The sequence below is a fragment of the Scomber scombrus genome, chromosome 22, assembly GCF_963691925.1.
Source record: "Scomber scombrus chromosome 22, fScoSco1.1, whole genome shotgun sequence".
Classification (NCBI taxonomy): Eukaryota; Metazoa; Chordata; class Actinopteri; order Scombriformes; family Scombridae; genus Scomber; species Scomber scombrus.
This window is the reverse complement of record NC_084991.1, coordinates 20061944-20081965: the sequence shown is the minus strand read 5'-3', so window position 1 is coordinate 20081965 and position 20022 is coordinate 20061944. Positions and strand designations below refer to the sequence as shown.

Here is a 20022-nt window from a genome sequence, read left to right as displayed (position 1 = left end):
CTTTCCAGTTCAGGAACCACAGCGTGAGACGGGCCGTGATGGAAAATTCCTCACCTATTTGTGAGAATCACTTATTTACAAATGTGTATGTAGGTGTGGTCGACTTTGGCACACTGCTCAAGCACCAACGAGCGTCAGTGGAAACACACAGAAGGCTGCTAGAGTGTCTCAATAGGGACACTTTCAGTTTCAGTATGCTGGATATGCTGGGTATGCCTAACCCTAACCCTAACCCTAACCCTCGCTAGAGAATTCTTACTAAATAATTACACCCAACAACAGCCAGGAAAATAAACTCACCTGACATAACTAACATTAGCTCGCTATTAATATAATATCTGACCCACTTAGACTGAAGAGCAAAAGATCGACATACCTGAGCTGACACAACCCATAAAGACAACATCAATCAAATGACATAACGTTGTTCCAATGTTAGACTACCAAATGACATCAGTTAGGTTAGCTTAATATGACATTTCCCTCTAACTGTAAACTACACGAATACTAAATATACAAACAAAACACATTTCTCAGGTATGCAGACATAAACCTACGTGCTCATGCTCAAGTAAACCACAGTGTGACTAATGTCTATAAAAACTGCTATATAGATAAATTAGCTTACTTATTAAGTCATCTGGTGGTGCAACCATAGACTGTATATAAAATGGACGTAACATCCGTGACGTCACCCATTGGTTTGTGGACTGCTGCTTGGAAGCGAATAGTTTCGGATCTGGGCAGCGCCATCTTGAAAATTTCCGGTGCATACCGGGTAAAAAAAAACAGGGATTCTACTTATATGGGCATCAGGAGGAGCATGAGGCACCCTCCTGAACCTGTGAACCAATCAACCTGTCAATCACGGCGTAGCCACGCCCTAATGCATACCCTGCTTTATCGTCAAATATAAAATCAGGGAGGCCAAAATGTCCCAAATGAACATCATACTGCATTGAAGAAGGCTTTAAACTAGCGATTGAGACCATAAACACATTTTGAAAACGTTTACTGAGGTTAGAAATCAAGTGAGAAGGTGGTGAATTCTCCATTGACTTGTATAGAGACGGAAGTCCTTTTGACACCAAAACGGTCGCCCCCTGGTGGCCTTTTGATAGAATGCAGTTTTAAGTTACTTCCGCGTTCGCATCATTTCAGAGGACCTGAACTCCCCGCCTGGGTGCAACCTGATCTAGTAAATCAGAAGTTCCGAATAATTTTGTGATGGATTTATAGTTAGCTGCTGTTCAATCAACTGACAACTCAAGTTCAATAGACAGTAATTTTGTTTATATTGTGAATAAGGCCTTTGAATATTTTCACCATAAATCCAAAAAAACAACTACATGCTAATCTACAGTAATGAGACTCCATTTATTTAACATGAATCTCTAATTATACCAACAATCATCTGTTAGTGTTTTAAATTAAACTTAGACAATCAATAATTGCATAAAAGTGGTGAACACAAGCAGAAGTTAAATCATGAAGTGAGTTATTTTCTACAACAACATCAGTGACTCAACATAAAAATAATCACTGACTCAATGAATCAGTCGAAGGAACAACTAAGAAGAATTTGGGTCAGACAGCTGCTTGTGGCGCAGATTAACCCTCATGGTGTGTTTTCATGTCACCATGGCAACACACAGAGAGGTGTTGCTGTCGAGTGTGTGTGTGTAACATCTATTTTCAGCTAAGACAGGTGTGTTTGTGTGACAGGTGAGAAAAAAAACTACAACCACAAACAGAGAACTTAACTTTAAGCTCAGTGTGAATTTATGCAGATCATACTCATAAATATATTTGTAAGTGAGTCAGTGACTATGAATCAACCTCAGTTTTATGTCTGTTTATATTTGGGAAGCTGTCATTAAATTAAGATTGGAAGTAACAGCTCCATAAACAAGTAGAATCAGAAAATAGCTGGAAACTGAATATTTGGCATTTTTGCTAAAATTGACTTAAACGATTAGCCAATTAAGATTAGCGTCTATCATCTGAACAGTTAATTGAGTACCCGTTTAAGCTCTACTGCGTTCAGAAAAGAGGGAAAGCATTGTGTTTTCTTTGTGAGTTTGCTGTATTTTTCCATGATTCATCATCTGTGGATGCTTGCTGGATAAAACTCACATATAAATAATGTATTACGCATTGTGTTGTCTCTTCTGCGCTTATAATAGCCTTATCCTTCTCGCAGCGGACTACATCCACAATCCTCAACGACTCCAACTTTCTGATCTTGTAAAGTCATTAGCACCCGCATACCTCACCCACATACCAAGGATGTGAACTGTGTCACATTTAGTCTTAAAATAGGCCTTAAACCACCATGCAAATGAGCTAAAAGCGGATTTATTACAGTGCAACTTTTTTTTAAAGCTCAAATATATCCCCCACATGCAGGTTACATTGAATACAATGCTCACAATGAAGATGAATAATCTCAACAGGAAGCTGGCAAGTGGCTTCCTACTTGACAAAGCAAGCACTATGACTATCTGCATGGTGCTGTAACAGACGTGGACGACATGGCTGCGTGTCTTCACTGTGATATGTGCTTGGCATGGCACTGTGGTGAGAAAAAGGCAGCATCCACACAACATAACATAACACCGAATCTATTAGCAACTCTTCTCCAGACACACACAGCATGGTCAGAAATAACACCGTGACTCATGTGGGCCGCTGCCTGAGGAGCACAGGGGATGAAGAGTCGAGGATGACGAGGATCATTTCAGCTTCATAGACCTGTTTAGAAATCTGGATTTCTCTCTCTCTGCAACCTGAAATCTGCTATTTGTCTTTATTATCAGACTGATGTAGGGCGGCAACTGAAGATTAATCTGTTGATTATTTTCCCCTTGGTCTATAACAACTAAAGCCCGACCGATATTATTGGTCATCCGTTAATATTTAGCCGATATTGAGCTATCACAGATATATCCGTATCGGAGCGTACATTGTCCAATATGTGCCGATACCTTTTATTGTAAGTTATATAAGCAGCATTTTATGTAAATATCATCATTTTTCATTCAGGTTTAATACATACAGCCATGTTTTATTATTTATAGTAATTTATAATTATTAAACCCCAAGTGACTTTACTGTTTCAGTGCACTGATGTCATTTTGTACGATGAAGTTTTATTATTAAACTGTTAAAAATGTTAAAAATATCATATCTCCATTACATATCTTTGTCACAAGTGTTTGAAAACTACATTCATTGCAAAGAATGTGCATTTGAGTACATATGCTGTATATATATATATAAGATTATTGGTTGATATATCAATATTGGAATTTTTTGACTCCCAAAAAGTCCAGTATCAGTCAGGCCCAAATAAAAACATCAGAAAACAGTGAAAAATGCTGATCGTAATATCCTAGAGCACAAGGTGACAACTTCAGACCAAGAGTCCAAAATCTCACATTATTTATGTTCCAATAGTGTAAGACCAACAGTGTAAGTTTTGTTTTCAACAATCCAACTTTTTAAGGGTTAGTTAGACCACCACATGTACTGTAATTGGGCCTGCATTTGACATTCTCATTGCTTTGTGTAATAGATGACAACCTTTCTGAATTACATAGAAAAAAGAAAATACAAATATTATTCCAAGTCAACAGAAAAATGCAAGACAATACTTAGCCAGCATGTATTTTTTAGGGTTTTTAAAAAATATTTCCTTGGAAGAAAGTGGGTTTGAATTAAACTATCTACAGTGAAGTCTGTGGATTATCCAGAGATATCAGCTCTGGGGAAAAAAACAAAAGGCTTTTAATACTTTGAGCACCATAAATGAATCCACCTCGTTAAACTAGGGTCAAAGCAAATAGAGCTGCAATGATTAATCAGCAGCTATTTTGATAATGGATTTATCATATTAAGTCATATTTCAAGCAAAAAGCTTTGTTTGATAAAGAATTGGCTGCTTTTCCTCGTCTTAAATTACATTAAATCTAATACTTTGTTATTTTTGGACTGCTGCTGGGGAAAAACAAGACATTTAACGACTTCAAGTTTGAGCTCTACACATTGTTATGCTGCCATTAAGAGACATTTTTCAGTGTTTTCTGATGTTCTTCACCAAAGTTCTTTTTGATTAATTGAGAAAACTATCCGCAGATTAATATATAATGAAAATAATCATTAGTTGCAAGCTTCAAAGCAAAAAAATCTGCACAGCTAGATACCAAAGGAACAAAAGGAGAATGATAAATAGTCACGGACACCGATTACATTACAATAACATTATTTAGCACATAAACTGACTGGCTCAGATATTCACTGCAGACTCATGTGAGGTCTGTCAGCAGTAACAGACCCCTCCGCACACCTCCACACTCTCCTGAGGGCAGTGTTAACTCATTTGGCGAGGAGCGTTTTTCATTCCCTCTTGTATTTTCTCCTAAACCAGCAACACAGATTTGATTTGAGTATAATGGGTGAAAAATAACCCATCTTTCACCTTCAAGGCCTCGTTTATCTACCTTATTATTCACCGGCTTCACAGATGCCACAAACAACTGAGATATTTTGAATTGATAGAAAATGAATAAAATCAGATGACTCAACCAGCTGAAGCATGAAAAACGATGACGCCTATCAGACAATCCCCTAATCTGTGTCTTAACTGATTTACATTCAGGTCCTTTTTTAATAATGTGTCTGAACGCGACGTCAGAGATGAAGAAGTCCTGAGGATATTCAGACAGGTGTGATCTGCTTCTTAAGAAGAGTTTTTTGTTCAGTTATGACTCAGCGGACGTCGGTGCTGGTTTGCCTCTGCCCGGACAAGCTCAGCTAGTCACACACAACACATTCATGACTGAAGGAGCGAACAAGCTTGAGTTTAAATTATTTAACATGTTTTTCTTGTACTTTCTTTTAATGATCTAATTCATTTGTGTACTCTGAGCAATATATAGATTTGAAAAGTCTTTTTAATGTGTCCTGCCTTTAAATTTAGATAGATAGATAGATAGATAGATAGACAGATAGATAGATAGATATAGATAGATAGATAGATAGATAGATAGATAGATACATAGATAGATAGATAGATAGATAGGTAGATAGGTAGATAGGTAGATAGATAGATAGATAGATAGATAGATAGATAGATAGATAGATAGATAGATAGATAGATAGATAGATAGATAGATAGATAGGTAGATAGATAGATAGATAGATAGATAGATAGATAGATAGATAGATAGATAGATAGATGTAAACTTTATTGATCCCCTTGGGGAAATTTAGGGACATTTTTGAGAAATTTGAGAATATTATAAGAACCAAAATAAATACACAAGCTGTGAAATCTGCTATTTCTGTTAGACAACGGTTGATTGTCTCGTACAGACAGTAGCGTTCAGACCTTTGTCACCTGTGATATGACGCGTGATCTGGGTTCACAGTGAGAGCTCGTGTTGCTGTCTACATGTGCCAGGTGTGAGCAGGAGATCAGAGAGAGAGAAAAACAAGACAGGTGTGATGTGATGTGACAGACAGATGAAAGACGAAGATGAATGCAGAGCCACACAGAGGTTGTACAGGAAATAGGAACAGATGGGCAAAAACAGCTTGGGGGGGAGGAGAGAGAGGGGGGGGGGGGGGGGGGGTGGTGTCTTAAACTACAGGTAGACAGGTTGTGTAAGCTGAGAGCTGCAGGGGGAGCAGCGCTGGAGTCCAGCAGAGGATCCGATATCGGAGACCGTGGAACAAGACGACACACAACACCGGGCTGGTTTCACGCTGTACCGAACCGCTCGACTCTGCTGCTGCTGACAGCTCTGAGCTCGTTGTCAAACAGACTCTGCACAACCAAAATATCAATACCTATGGTTTTTTAATGCTACGTCTCTAGTTTTTCATTTGAGCATTAAGGTATTATAAAACGTGCACCTTCATCAGTGTGCAAAAACAGAAACGACATAAACAAACTCCTTTTGAACTTGTTTGACTTCACATATATTCATCCAGCTTTTCTTTTTTTGATTGTAAGGTTACGTTCAGGAATGTGCAACCTTGATTTCATTATTTAGCACCTCTAAAATACTGAGTGTGCCTTCTCTAAGCATCACAGTTTATCCAATTAAGGTTTAAATACTTTTTAAATGTGCTAAAATATAACTTGTGTTGCACTGTGAAATTATTTGGTGTTATCCTTTTGAATTGAAGAAGGCAGATTTGCTGTTATTTCATTGATTTGTTGATCAAAAGCGAATTAGTTGGCAGCAATTTTGATTTTTTAGCAAAAATACCAGACATTCATTGATTCCAGCTTCTCAAATGTGAATATTTTGAGGTTTTCTTTGTCTTCCACTACAGTAAGCTGAATATCTTTGGGTTTTGGACTGTCGGTCAAACAAAACAAGCAACTTAAAGTAGTCATCTGGGGCATTTTTTATTTTTGACATTTTATAGATGAAGCTATTAATGAAAATTGAACCTTTATTGACCTCTCTCTCCCTTGTTTCCCATCATCATCTAATAAAAAGGTATAAAATTATCCCTAAATTGTTAAAGAAAAAGAATCAAATCAGTTTTGCCGAGCTTTGACGTATATATCTTTTTGCCATTTATGGTAGTTTAGGTGAATCTATAAGTCATCATATATTGCTGTACATCATCCATGTGTAATAAAAAGGTCAGGTCCACACACATAATGTAAAAGAAACATCCTCAGGCTAATGACGGACAATCAACTCTTTCTCAGCAGAAACAGGCTGCAGTCATTACACAAACCCCAACCTGCTTATTAAACTAAGAATACAAAAGTGCACCATCCAATGTGAAGCAAGCCTCTCTGGTGTGTGTGTGTGTGTGTGTGTGTGTGTGTGTGTGTGTGTGTGTGTGTGTGTGTGTGTGTGTGTGTGTGTGTGTGTGTGTGTGTGGGTGCGCGTGTGTGGTGCTGATTTAAAATATTTAACGAGTAAATGTAGCAGCATAATAACTGCCATTCAATCTCATGCTACCCTTTTAAATTTCTTATGCACTATGAATTTTTAAGAGACCATTATGCTGCAAATACTTTTTTTTTTTTTTTTTTTTTTTTTAAAAGCACAACGAAGCATAAGCAATTACAGTCAGATTTTCTTCTCATATTTTGTCAAATGCAAAAACCAAGCCAATGTGAAAATGGGAGAAATGTAGAGCTTCTTACCTTTTTCTGGTACCACACCACAGCATCTTTCACTTTGGAAGCCATTTACATTTCCCTTCTCCCCGCCTAGGGCATCTTAGACTGAAAACACACAACACACAGAGAGAGAGAGCTGCGTGAGTGACGGAGTGACAAGACGAGTAGGAGGACTGAAGTCTATATACCTGGTAAGGCAGGTGTGTCCTTACAAGTGATGAAGGAGAGAGGAGGGAGGGGTAACACACACACACACACACACACACACACACACACACACACACACACACACACACACACACACACACACACACACACACACACACACACACACACACACACACACACACACACACACACACACTCACAGACAGAGGGAACCACTCATACACACATTTATGTGGCTTTGAGAGAAAGTGCTGACTAACACATAGACTGACACACACTGTATATATCTTTTTCTGATGTTTTTGCTCCTGAATCATAGGCTACCTCTCAAACACACACACACACACACACACACACATATATATTAGTAATAAGGCCAGTCACTGGTACATCTCGTCTTCCGTGACACCAATCTCCCAACATAAACAAACAGTCCCAATAAGCCAGCCTGAGCCTTATTTTTACTCTAATAGTGGTGATTAGTACTTGTTGTTCCCATTTGAATCATATTCTGACTCACACACTCACTCACACACACATACACACACACTTCCCTGGAAAGATTTGGGTACGGCTTTGGGTTGGATCCCTTGCAGTGGTTTGGGCGTGTTGGCACAGAAAAAAAAACACACATGCATCATGTTGCATTCAAACACCTGAACTCCACACACACACACACACACACACACACACACACACACACACACACACACACACACACACACACACACACACACACACACACACACACACACACACACACACACACACACACACACACACACACACACACACACACACACACACACACACACACAACTTGCATTGTCTGTATGTTGCTGCTGCAGTGTATATAGTATGCTATGGCTGTGTGTTTAGGTGTGTCTGCTGAGGAATGTTTGATTGATGATCACTGTTAGAAATCTGTCTCATAAAAAAAACTAATTTTACAGAATATGAATAAAATAAGATTTATCTTAACTCGAGGTCTACTTACAAACTTGTTCCAGACTGTACAACAAACATTAACAGTGACCCACTTGGCACAGGTAATGGTCTTGAGTCGCAAGCAGTTTGAACCACGGAGACCTCTGCTTCTCAATTTGTTACATTCTCTGAATTTTTAGCAGGGACAGAAGCTGCCAAATGCTGGTAACATTTGTAAATGGGTGGTATTTGATTTGCTTCACTCAACAGCCAAGCCCCCCCCCCCCCTAAAATCTGAGCATTCACTCGCCATTTGGCTGGTGAACAAAAAGGTTCATTTTGCACCATGCATCCAGAAGAGGTTAAACTGTTACAGTACTGTCAGTATGATGTTTCTTTAGGTCATATTCACGGTTTATTACCACTAAAATAAACCTTACACTGTTTGATTATCATCTGATCATCAATATCTAAGCTTGCTGATGGAAAGATGAGCGGACATGTTGACATGATGAGCTTGCAGACATGACCGTATCCACACTGCACATTAGACAGTGTGTCAGTGTTACAGTCAGTGTGTTATTACACTAAGAAGTGTTTGAAACTGGATCTTTTGGCAATGGAGGTGATGTGAGCTTCTGTTGTGGTTAAAAAAAAAAAGGTATAATCTATCTGCTACAAGCCAGAGAACAACAACAAGGAGTCATATTCTTCTTGTTTAGCTCATTTTATTTCATATTTAACTACTGCAAGCTTCATGTGTGATTGTGCCAGATGACGATTTCCTACCAATAGTACAGTTGGCTGTGGGCTGCAACGATTAGTCGATTAATCAATTACTCAATTACTCAAATGACAAAACATTAATATGCTACTACTTTGATAATCAAATGATCATTTTTGCAATTTTTTTTAAAAGCAGAAATTCTAAATATTTGCCGATTTGACACTTTTTATACGTCACTTTTCACAGCTGATGTTTTAAAGACAAAATTAAATTAATCCTTAAGTTTCGTTTATAGGTTATTACATCAGAAAATATTAACTCTGAGTCACATTCAGTATTGTTGCAATTGCTGTAACTAAGTTGACTAACTGTTTCTAAAGAATTAAACATTTTTTAATGTGGAAACTTACTGAAAAGAGGAACTCCATTAATTGTACACGTTGATCTGTGGTTACAGGTACTGAGGAGCTCTACTGCATACGTGAAGAAAGTTGTATGAGCGGTTTGTGGCTCTAGAGAGAAAGTCTGTGCAAAGTCTGTTAAATTACCACATGAGATGTCGCCTGAGGCAACGTCTGGGCCTGATGATGACAGGTTTGAAAATGTGGGGGGTGTGAGGGGTCTCTGCTTGAGGCCGGCAGCTCAATTCTATATTTGGTAAAAAATCTCCAAACTGAATTATCTATGGTTGAGTTGCATTGTATGTGATGTACACGCCAGGTTTTAACAAGGACGTAGTCTCTGGTTCTTCTGCAATATGTAATTGATGGAGTGCTCCTTTAATTCTCAGGTGGTGGAGGAAGAAGATGAGAAGAAGTAAATGCGGTTAATAAAGAAGCTGTAAAGTGGAGAACATGGAGGCTTTGTGGTTAGCCACTCTCTTGCCCTCTTCTCTCTCTGTCTCAGTTCCTCTTCTGCCTTTCAGTCTCTTTGTATTTCTTTTATATTTCTCTTATGTAACTGCAGCGTTGAACTGCTGTGAGAGCGGGGGGACGGGGGATAGAGGGATAAAGAAGCAGATAGCGGCTGCAGGCCAGGCTGACTCAGAGGGCAGCGGGAACTTTTGGCTTTTCACTTTGGCCCCATGAAATATCTTTCTGCCCACTAAAATATTACAACAAATATTTGACATTTGCTGTTTCCATTTAGAGCAGTGCTTTTCATCCTTCTCTGCTACACTTTTTTTCTTTTAATGTCTTGCTTTTCACTCAGGTTTGATATTTTAAATCTGCAGGCCAGTGGTGTAACAGGATTTAGTTGATCTGTTCAGATCGCCCCCGGTAATGATTCAAGCATGCATGTGAATCCCTGATTAAATACAAATTTTAATTTCTCAGTGGAGAGAAAATACAAACAAACAAACTGCTGTAGCTACAAGTGATGGATGGACAGCATGTAGCTAACAGGTCAGTGATATTTGCAGGTATGATGACTAGGTGATGTGGAAACATGCAATATTTTAATTCACTACCATTATTAAAGGAAGATGGTATCATGCCTCATTTTACACTTTAATTTAACAATAAGAACTGAATTTTGTTATATATTTTAAGATTATTATTTTCATTTAAGACCACCCTTGCTTTAAGTGTTTTAGAGAATAAACGGAGCAAATTAATATCTCCTCTTTTTTTTTTTTTTTGCTGATCTGATCCATGACTCACAGCCCTACTTCAGAGCAATGTGAAGACATCCAGCTTTGCATGTAAAGGCCTGTTTAAGTCTGTCCATCTCTGATTCTGAGTAACTCTGAAGGTTTCTACTTGTAAATACTTTCTCTAAAATCGTAGACCACCATCTGTGTTCGTGTGTGTCATCGTTTCCAGTATGGTTACTTCAAAACATTCAAGTGTTTTTATTTGTCAGATATTTCCTCAAAAAAACAAAAAAAAACCCTCAAGCTTTATTTGATGAGTCAATTCTGTCTCCATCCAGTTTGTGACACAGTTTACCTTGAAATGGGGTGTGTGTGCGTGCGTGTCAAACCACAACACTTTATATGTTTATATGAGCGACAAACTCACTACTTTAAACAAATATGTGTGTATTAGTGTGTGTCAAAGTCCTTGTGTTCAAAGCTGAGGTGGAGCCAGTCCAAGCTTTGTTAAGAATGTGAAGTTCAGAAGCAGGAAGGAGAGAAACGTTTCTACTCAAGTGTGAATACTTTCTATATCAAGTGCAGAAGTGGTAGCAAAAACTTTATACACACACACACACACACACACACACACACACACACACTCACACACTCACACACTCACACACTCACACACTCACACACACACACACACACACACACACACACACTTAATGCACCAAACTGGAAACAGACAAGATCCAACAACCACAAATGCAGCGTGTGTGCATTTCTGTGTGTGCGTGTGTGTGTGTGTGTGTGTGTGTGTGTACTTTTGCCCCAGAAGGCAAAAGACATTTATAGCAACAGGAAGAAAACCACTCTCTTACTGTTGTCTACAATTACGATCATAACTCCTCCCCCTCCATCTTTCTCTACTCAACCACTCTATTCCTGTCTATGTGCATCATATACTTGCTCTTTATTGAAACTTCAATTTGAAAGATGGAGAGGAGAGAGAGAAAAAAGAGAGCATGGACTATATGCTGTTATGTAATTTGTTTTATGTGCATTTTTATGGGTTTAAAAAGGGTCTATAAAAATGCCTTCATGTTTAAATATAAGTGGAGAGACAAAGATAGGGAGGTAGTAAAAAAGGAATAATGGACTATGATTATGAAAAAGAGAAACAGAGGGAGGAGAAAACAGTAAATAGCAAGTTAAAAGTGTCCTGTCCTCCTTCCTCTGTTAACACAAACACAGAGACTTTCTATAGGAAGACTTTTTAACACAAACACACACACACACACACACAGACAGACACACACACACACCTCTACCTGGAGAGGAAGCCAGGGGCAGTCATGGCAGCAGTAGTGTCTCAGAAGTGATTTTCCACTTCCAACATGCACCTCTCATCGTCCACGGTGGCAAATGTCCTCTGACCGGGCCTGATGCCACTGGTTCTAACGTAATGTTCATGTAGGGATGTGATTTACTTTACGATAGGGAGTCTGTGCCGGGTGTTATATTTTCTTAACTGACGGGAAAAAGCTTGATGACTTCCTGCCCGGCTCGTCTGCCCCACGCGGCTCCTGTAAAGAATACACTAGGGGTCTGATTTACTAAAGTCTTGCGTGTGTAGAAACGTGTGCAAACTTTACATCACCCGCAAAAAATGTGCAAGCTGATCTACTCAAGCTGCGCACTGAGGTTTGCATCTTTCAAATGTGCAAGATAATACGCGCTGTCCATTTAGTACGTTTGCCATAATGAATATTTAATATGAGGTGTTTCAACCCCAGTGTGCAAAATACAGGGAGGAGAAAATGTAAATATTTTATTTAACACTACACATTGTGATTTACCAAACCTGAAGGTATTATTTCTGATGCTAACTACGTCTATAAATAATACCTTTGAAGGACAGGTTTTAACCGGCTGTTACTATGGAGACGAGGAGACAGAGGCACAATGACAGAATACACACAGGACAGAGTTTTTCTACCTGTGTTTATATCTTTGGAGTGGAATATTTTTGGTTTTACTAACAGCATTGACTTTGTCACTAATACTCTCCCATATGTGGGTTTCTCTGGTAATATTAGTTTTTGTTATAACTCAATATATTAGTTAACCTCTTCCACTAGAACCTGATCACATTTCATTTTGTTCTTGCAGCTTTCTGCTCGTCCAAACTCTCCATAAAGATACAAAACCCTCATTTAAATACTGCTGTCTGCACCTGTTACACCTGTTTTCATTTACAGTTATTCTTAGTAGATCACCTTCAAAACGCACGCAAACGAAACGCTCAATCTATTGCACTGCGATCGCAATTTAGTACCTACTATTTGGGATCTTAGTAAATCAGGCCCTAGCTGCGTAATGTTAGTGGAGCGGAGAGCTGCCGTGCCCGGTGGAATCGAACCGTAACAGAGACGTAATGAAGCGTGTTGCTCTGTGATCAGAAGACAGAGGAGGAGAGCAGAGTGCACTCCAAACATGTCCGTCCACTGAATGATTGATCATTTAGTCGAGATGCAAGGATATTGTGAAAAATGCCAATTTCCCAGAGCCAAAGATGACGCCTTTAAATTCCTCACCCAAAACTGAAAGATGTAGAATGTATTATGGTATTTGGGAAGCTACTGTAGAAGCAACATTTGGCACTTTTGCTTGAACAAAATTAATGCTGATTCATTTCTATAATTTATTTTCTTTTTCACTCTCTGTTTTTTTGTGCAGCTGACTTATAACAAATTAATTATTTTTATCATAAAACACCTGCTATGTATTTTGGACTTCATGATATAACATGTTTATGGTTTTCAGCTGTATGTAGTGGACTGAACCTGGATTATTTTATAATATCTTTTTTTTCAACCACTACAGCTAAAATGATTAGCTGATTAACTGATAGACAAATTGACAGTTATTTTGATAATGATACATTTTTTAGTGTTTCTTTTTCATAAAATGAACTCTCTCTGCTAGTTGGACCAAACAAGACATTTAAAACACGTCGCCCTGAGCTCAGAGTACTTTTGATAGGTATGTTTTCTGAGTGAGTTGCAGCTGTAATGGCGATTATGACGAATTGAAAAGATATGATTCTGAACTATCAATAAATATTTTATATCTGGCTAACAGTAGCAGTCTGTGACAATTGAAAATAGTGTGAGCTTCCTGTGTGCAGAACAGTGGGTGGTGCAATGTTTGCAACAGTGTTTTTGTTTGTGTTTACGGGACACATTTATATGAACAAGCGTGACCTAATTGTCTGCAAATAACGCACAATGTAAAATTAAGATTTTATGAGATCACATTACGGTTAATTCGACAATAAAAATGTCTCGTCTGGTTAGCGTAGAGCAGTAGCTTGCAAACACACACACACACACACACACACTGCTGTGACAAAATGACAAACTGTCGACCACAAAACATTCGTAAGCAAACCGGAGAGAATAAAAACAGACATTTGTCCAGACAGAGAATCTTGAGGGGAACAACACCCCATCATTAGTGGAGTTGGATCACAAACAGCAGTGTTTTCTGTTTTTAACTCTCTCACACAGCGAGCCAGACTCTCTGACAGCCTTAAGACCTCAAATCCCCTCTGTTCAGAGACAGCGATAATATCCTCCCTGTTCAAAGCCTCAAAATCCCCTCATTATGCCTCAGTGTGGTGAGATTCTGATTCACTCATTATCACACAGACATACACATGCTATTGCCTCATATGGCTTCATACAAAGTATTAGCTGTGAACTGCAGGGTTAGTACTTATGCTGGAAAATACTGCAATAAGAAATAGGCTGGGAGTACTTTCCAAACATACTTTTTCCAAAACTACACACACTCGTTGTTCCCAAAATACACTGTGGTTTACGGAAAGAGTACTAAGGGAACGGAGCCCAGACAACACACACTCACAAACAGTCATCTTGCTCTCTTTTATTAATCTCTATTAATTTTCACGTAGTAACTGTCAAGTCCACAAGGAAATGCACCCCATTACAAGGCTCTCAAAGAATTTCACTATGTCGATAACAACCGCAGACACACACACACACACACACATATAGATACACACACTGGGTCTGCAGCCCTCAGGCTTGCTAAGTCTGTCTGGCCAGTGGTCTATCTGCACTGACCCATTTACAGAGAGAGCGAGCGGTCACGTAAGACGGCATGTATTATGCAGGCCTCAGTTTATATGAGGGCTCTTTTTGTATCTGTGACTGTGTGTGTGTGTGTGTGTGTTCGTTTGTGTGTCCGTTTGTGTGTGCACATGTGATCAGCACAAGGCTTCGTGCTGACTTCATGGAGGGTAAATGATAGATTTAAAAAAAGAGAGAGAGCGAAAGCAGAGAGATACAGTAAACGGAAACCACACTTAACCATCTAAGAAGTTATTTTCCATTAAAAGGTCAAGACCTCAAATGTTTTTGTGAGGATATTAATGTTGTTGTTATCATGTGTCTCAAAATAGATTTGTAGCTAACGTTACAATGCATCAGATCTGGATTGTTTTGGCCGTGCCAACCCAACTCTCTTAAAGAGAACATATCATGCATACTTCCTGGTCTATATTTATATTCTGGGGCGCCACTGGTATATATATTTGCATGATTTACAGTTTTAAAAACGTATTATTAACTTGTTATTTATCTTAACTGGCTGGTTTGTTCTGGAGAAAGTTGTCATTGTCAAACACGCTGAGTGGATGCAGGCTTTTTTTAGTTGTTTTCTTCACATCAGAGTTGGTTTAAGAGGTTTTTAATGTTGCAGTGTGTGCTGGAGTTTGTCACTCTGCTACAATGACGCTTATTCTTTGGGTGATCGCATAGAAAGTTCATAATATACAACATGTTTGTCCTGCAAAAGGTAATTATTTGGTCATTAAATAAAACATGCTTTCAACCGTGACCTTTCGTGAAAATGAACTACAAGATGACTTTAATGGTTTTTTTATTCCGCCAACATCAAGTTATCAGATAAAAATTAGCAGATTTATTTTTGGACGTATGGGAATTGATGCAGAATGGTCCATATCATGATGCATCTAAGATACACACACACACACACACACACCAAATCACCACAGCTGCAGAAATGTTAAGAAGAGATAACGTGAGTGTGGTGTGTGTTCGTGACTGTTTAATGGAAATTGCCTGTGTAATGTGGGAGTTGGTGTGTGTGTGTGTGCGATGGGATAAAATGGTTTCTCAACATTTTATATAATTGGTTATGCAACCTGCAACCTGCAACCCTCTGACTTTTTAATCTGACACCTTACAGCTTCTCTCCTCTCTTTCTCTAACACACACACACACACACACACACACATGTACACACACACCATTTCTCTTTCAAATCCTGAAGTCTGACATATTGCAAATTCAGTTCCAGGTTATGAAAATCAAGCATTTCCTCCTTGAATCACTTATCTCCGCTCTCAATTTCAATAGCACAAAGGACTCAGAGGTTCATTTAAATAAAACAGCGAATATGTTTAACTTCTGTAAATGTTTTTAGTAACTTTTTTAGAAAGTTCTCCACAACATATGCATATTAAAAATAGTGGTAAGCTGAACCTAAACAGATTCAGTAAATGGAGGATGTGTCGTGTGGAAGGTTTTTTAAGTTCAGTGGAGCGGAGCAGAGGAGAAACACATTAAGGTCAGCCAGAGCAGCAGCGTGCGTTTCCTAAACCTTGTGATGTGTAACCGTATACGCTCCCTTCATCCCTCCAGTCACTGCAGCAAACATCACAGGTTTTACAAGCTGGATAAACTTTGAAATGAGTTACGTTAGCTTTTAAATTTAGTGGGAGGAGGGCTCGTGTGACAGCGCTTCGTTCATCATCTAAGCTGGAGCTATAAAACATGACTCACCACTATAAAAATGCTTTTTCACCAAATTCACTTGAAGAAAACTAAACTTCCTTGCAAACATTACAATGCGTGTGAAAACCGCGCTGCTAATATTGGCCTTCGAGAGGCAGAAAGCGATGGGTGAAGCAATACTGATAACGACTCGTCGGGCTGCGATGCTTATCAGAGTCGACACAAAGCAGGTTTTTACACAGACAAATTACAACATGAGCACAAGAGGAAACCTCCTTCGTGAGTCTGGTAACCCGTGATGTGTAACTGTAGCTGCTCCCTCTCTCCCTCTCTGGGTGCTCTATAATTCATGATGGGCGCAGGTTACATGTCTGAGCTGGAAGGATGGGCACGTGTGTGTGTATGTGTGTGTGTGTGTGTGTGTTTGCAGGTCTACAGGAAATATGACGCTGCTCAATCAGCGATGAAAGATCTAAGTCTTGGGGGTGGGCTGAGGAGATCATCATGCTTTCCATCATGTAGTGTGATTCCCTGACAAGCTCAAGTAACAAACAACCCTACACTTGACCTATACAGGCCTTGATTATATAGCAACACACACTCACATACACACACAGAGAGGATGTGTGGTTCCCGTGTGGTTTAGCCTCAGGGTCCAAATTTTTCCTTCAACATTGCATCAAGCTCCGCAGACAGACAGATTTAACTCCCATCCAGTTTACTTCACTCCATCTATGTCACAAAATACAAATTAATAATAAAAGTGGGGCTTGACAATCTAATAAAATAAGAAGTACTGCAGCAAGAGAGTGCGATCAGGGCTTAAAAGGCCACCTGCACTGGCTGTCATCATTACACATAAATGACTGGCTATCCCGTACAGCTATTGACTGTCAGTAGTAGATGTGCGATATATATATATATAGTTTATGATGATGATCTTAATAGTCGTTTTAACCATGTGTGAGCTAATGTTATCGAGTATGTGGCTCACTATGCAAAAAAATAATCAAAAACAGCCTTAAGCGTTCATGCATTCACTGCTGCTTATCTGAAACAACTGATCTACAAGACATCAATGCATCACTTTGATGGCCAGTTTGATCATCAGTTTAATCTCAGACGGAGCAGGAAGTCGGCTCACTGACGGATCTGCTGCCGTTTGTGTTTCGTTACAAGATGTCAGCCTTAAATCTGCAGACTGACGGCATTTCAACCAGGCGGGGAGTTCGGGTCCTCTGAAATGATGCGAACGCGGAAGTAACTTAAAATTGCATTCTATAAAAAGGCCACCAGGGGGAGACTGTTTTGGTGTCAAAAGGACTTCCGTCTCTATACAAGTCAATGGAGAATTCACCAAATTCTCCCTTGATTTATAACCTCAGTAAACGTTTTAAAAATGTGTTTATGATCTCATTCGCTAGTTTAAAGCCTTCTTCAATGCAGTGTGATGTTTATTTGTGAAATGTTGGCCACCCTGATTTTATATTTGACGATAAAGCAGGGAATGCATTAGGGCGTGGCTACGTTGTGATTGACAGGTTGATTGGTTCACAGGTTCAGGAGGGCGCCTCATGCTCCTCCTGATGCCCATATAAGTAGAATCCCTGTTTTTTTTTACCCGGCATGCACCTGAAATTTTCAAGATGGCGCTGCCCAGATCCGAAACTATTAGCTTCCAAGCAGCAGTCCACAAACCAATGGGTGACGTCACGGATGTTACGTCCATTTCATATACAGTCTATGATCTCAACTGTCAGCTAACATAAACCGAGAGCCAGATCAGTGTGCGGAGTCATTTTCAGTTTGTCCTTTTCATAGATGTAGCAGTTAAATTCATTACGAGACAGAGACAGATAACCACTTGGAGACAACACTACAACAGTTTTTACAGCATTACATATAAATAAACCTGATTAAAATAACATGGCAACACAACATATGCAGTGCTGAAACTGACAAAGAGAAGAAAAGTTGTTTTCCAGCTACTTTACCCACAAAATTACCTCCTTCTGGACCCGGGGCCTCTAGCTAGAAACCACTTTCTCAGAGAATAACGGTATATGTTAATCATGCCAAATAACTGTCAGTGATGATTGATGTTGTTTACATTAAACTTGTGTATGTTTTGTCAAATTTGTCCATTCAGTAAGAAAAACAAAAGGCTAAAACGGAACAGAAAGGCATTCTTGATAAAACTGTAGTAAAAAAAAAAGTTATGATTTATGTTGACATGGAGATCATTAGTTGGACAGGAAACCAGTAACCACGAACGAATTGTGTCGCACAAACACACACTTGCTGCTACTGCTGCTGACTAACGGTCTACACACACACACACACACACACACACACACACGCACACACACGCTCTATAAAAAGCCCTGCGTTTGCCTCTCTTCTCAGACGGGAAGTATGGGCTTTCTCATATTCCCCTATTTTTCCATCAGTCTCTCTCTCTCTCTCTCTCTCTCGGACATAATGAACAGTGCTGCTGTCTGAACAGGGTCAGACCAGAACAACAACAGCACAAGAGGTATTGAAGCATGCAGCACACAAAACAAAACATGCGTGGAGTTTGGGGAGGGCTGCTAACTAGTAAACACAATGAATTCAATCTCTCACACACACACACAGAGCCTGGACTCACCTCTGGTCAGGCTGCAAGCTGACTGGTGCTTCGTCCTCACAGCTAACTTAGGACAGGAGCTGGACAGTTGGAAAGGGGGGGAGGGAGCGAGAGAGAGAAAGAGAGAGAGAGAGAGAGAGAGAGAGAGAGAAAAGACGGTCAAGACAATCTGACTTGGGACAATCACATTAGAGATTCAAAGCAACAACAGCAGTCTCGTCAGACCCTCTGATTATTCAGAAAAGGGAAGCTTTCTGTGGTCACTCAGACTCATCATTTATAACTAATTTATGTGTATCACCATCGTCACTATCATTATCTCCTCTTTTATTGTCGTCATCTTCACCAACATGGCGAGTTTATCACTATTATTATCCTTCAGAGCGACAGTTAAAATGTCAGGTAACTCTACACAAGACAAGATTCACACACTGCTCATCTCCTGAAGGCGTTCCTCGGGGTAAACAGTTCAGCGTGCACTGCATCAGGAAATCACACGTCTGGGGTCCTTTTCTTTAGTCTCATCAAAGTGACAGCACAATTAGTCAAGTTTAAAACCGAGTAGTACAGCACCCTCAGGGACTCGTGCAGTGACTTCCTTAAGTTTTGTGAAAGGAAGCAGGTGCTGCTGTGAGCCGTGACATTTGATACAGCATGTACGATTATCATTAAAGATATTCCTACTGTGACATGTCAAAAAAAGCCTTATACAAGTAGTATAATACAGTCTATTTACCATCAGTTTATCTACTATTGGCTTCAGTAATAATAATTCATAAAGAATTAAACTGAACAGCGACAACTCCTCTAATGTTAACAGATGTTATCGTCAACACAAGCTGTCACCGTGCTGCAGTGCAGCGAACATTTGTTGAGCGGCTACGAGGCTGCTTGACCTTTTTGTCTGCACTCAACACTTCGATTGCTATATTTCCATGAATTAAATAACTGCCCGTTCTGCAGCTGTAACATAAGATGACAGTG

At 39.4% G+C, this 20022-nt stretch overlaps 1 protein-coding gene across 2 annotated transcripts in view; it reads right to left on the bottom strand.

Moving 5' to 3' along the window:
* LOC134004580 (protein PHTF2-like) overlaps positions 1–20022 on the bottom strand; it is a 46357-nt gene that overhangs the window by 21179 nt on the left and 5156 nt on the right. For both annotated transcript variants that reach the window (XM_062443910.1, XM_062443911.1), the window contains exons 2-3: positions 19060–19118; positions 7181–7261 (exon numbers count right to left, since the gene is read on the bottom strand). In XM_062443910.1, the coding sequence (XP_062299894.1) occupies positions 7181–7225 (45 nt within the window). In that variant the 5' untranslated portion in view covers positions 7226–7261; positions 19060–19118. The remainder of the gene's footprint in view (positions 1–7180; positions 7262–19059; positions 19119–20022) is intronic.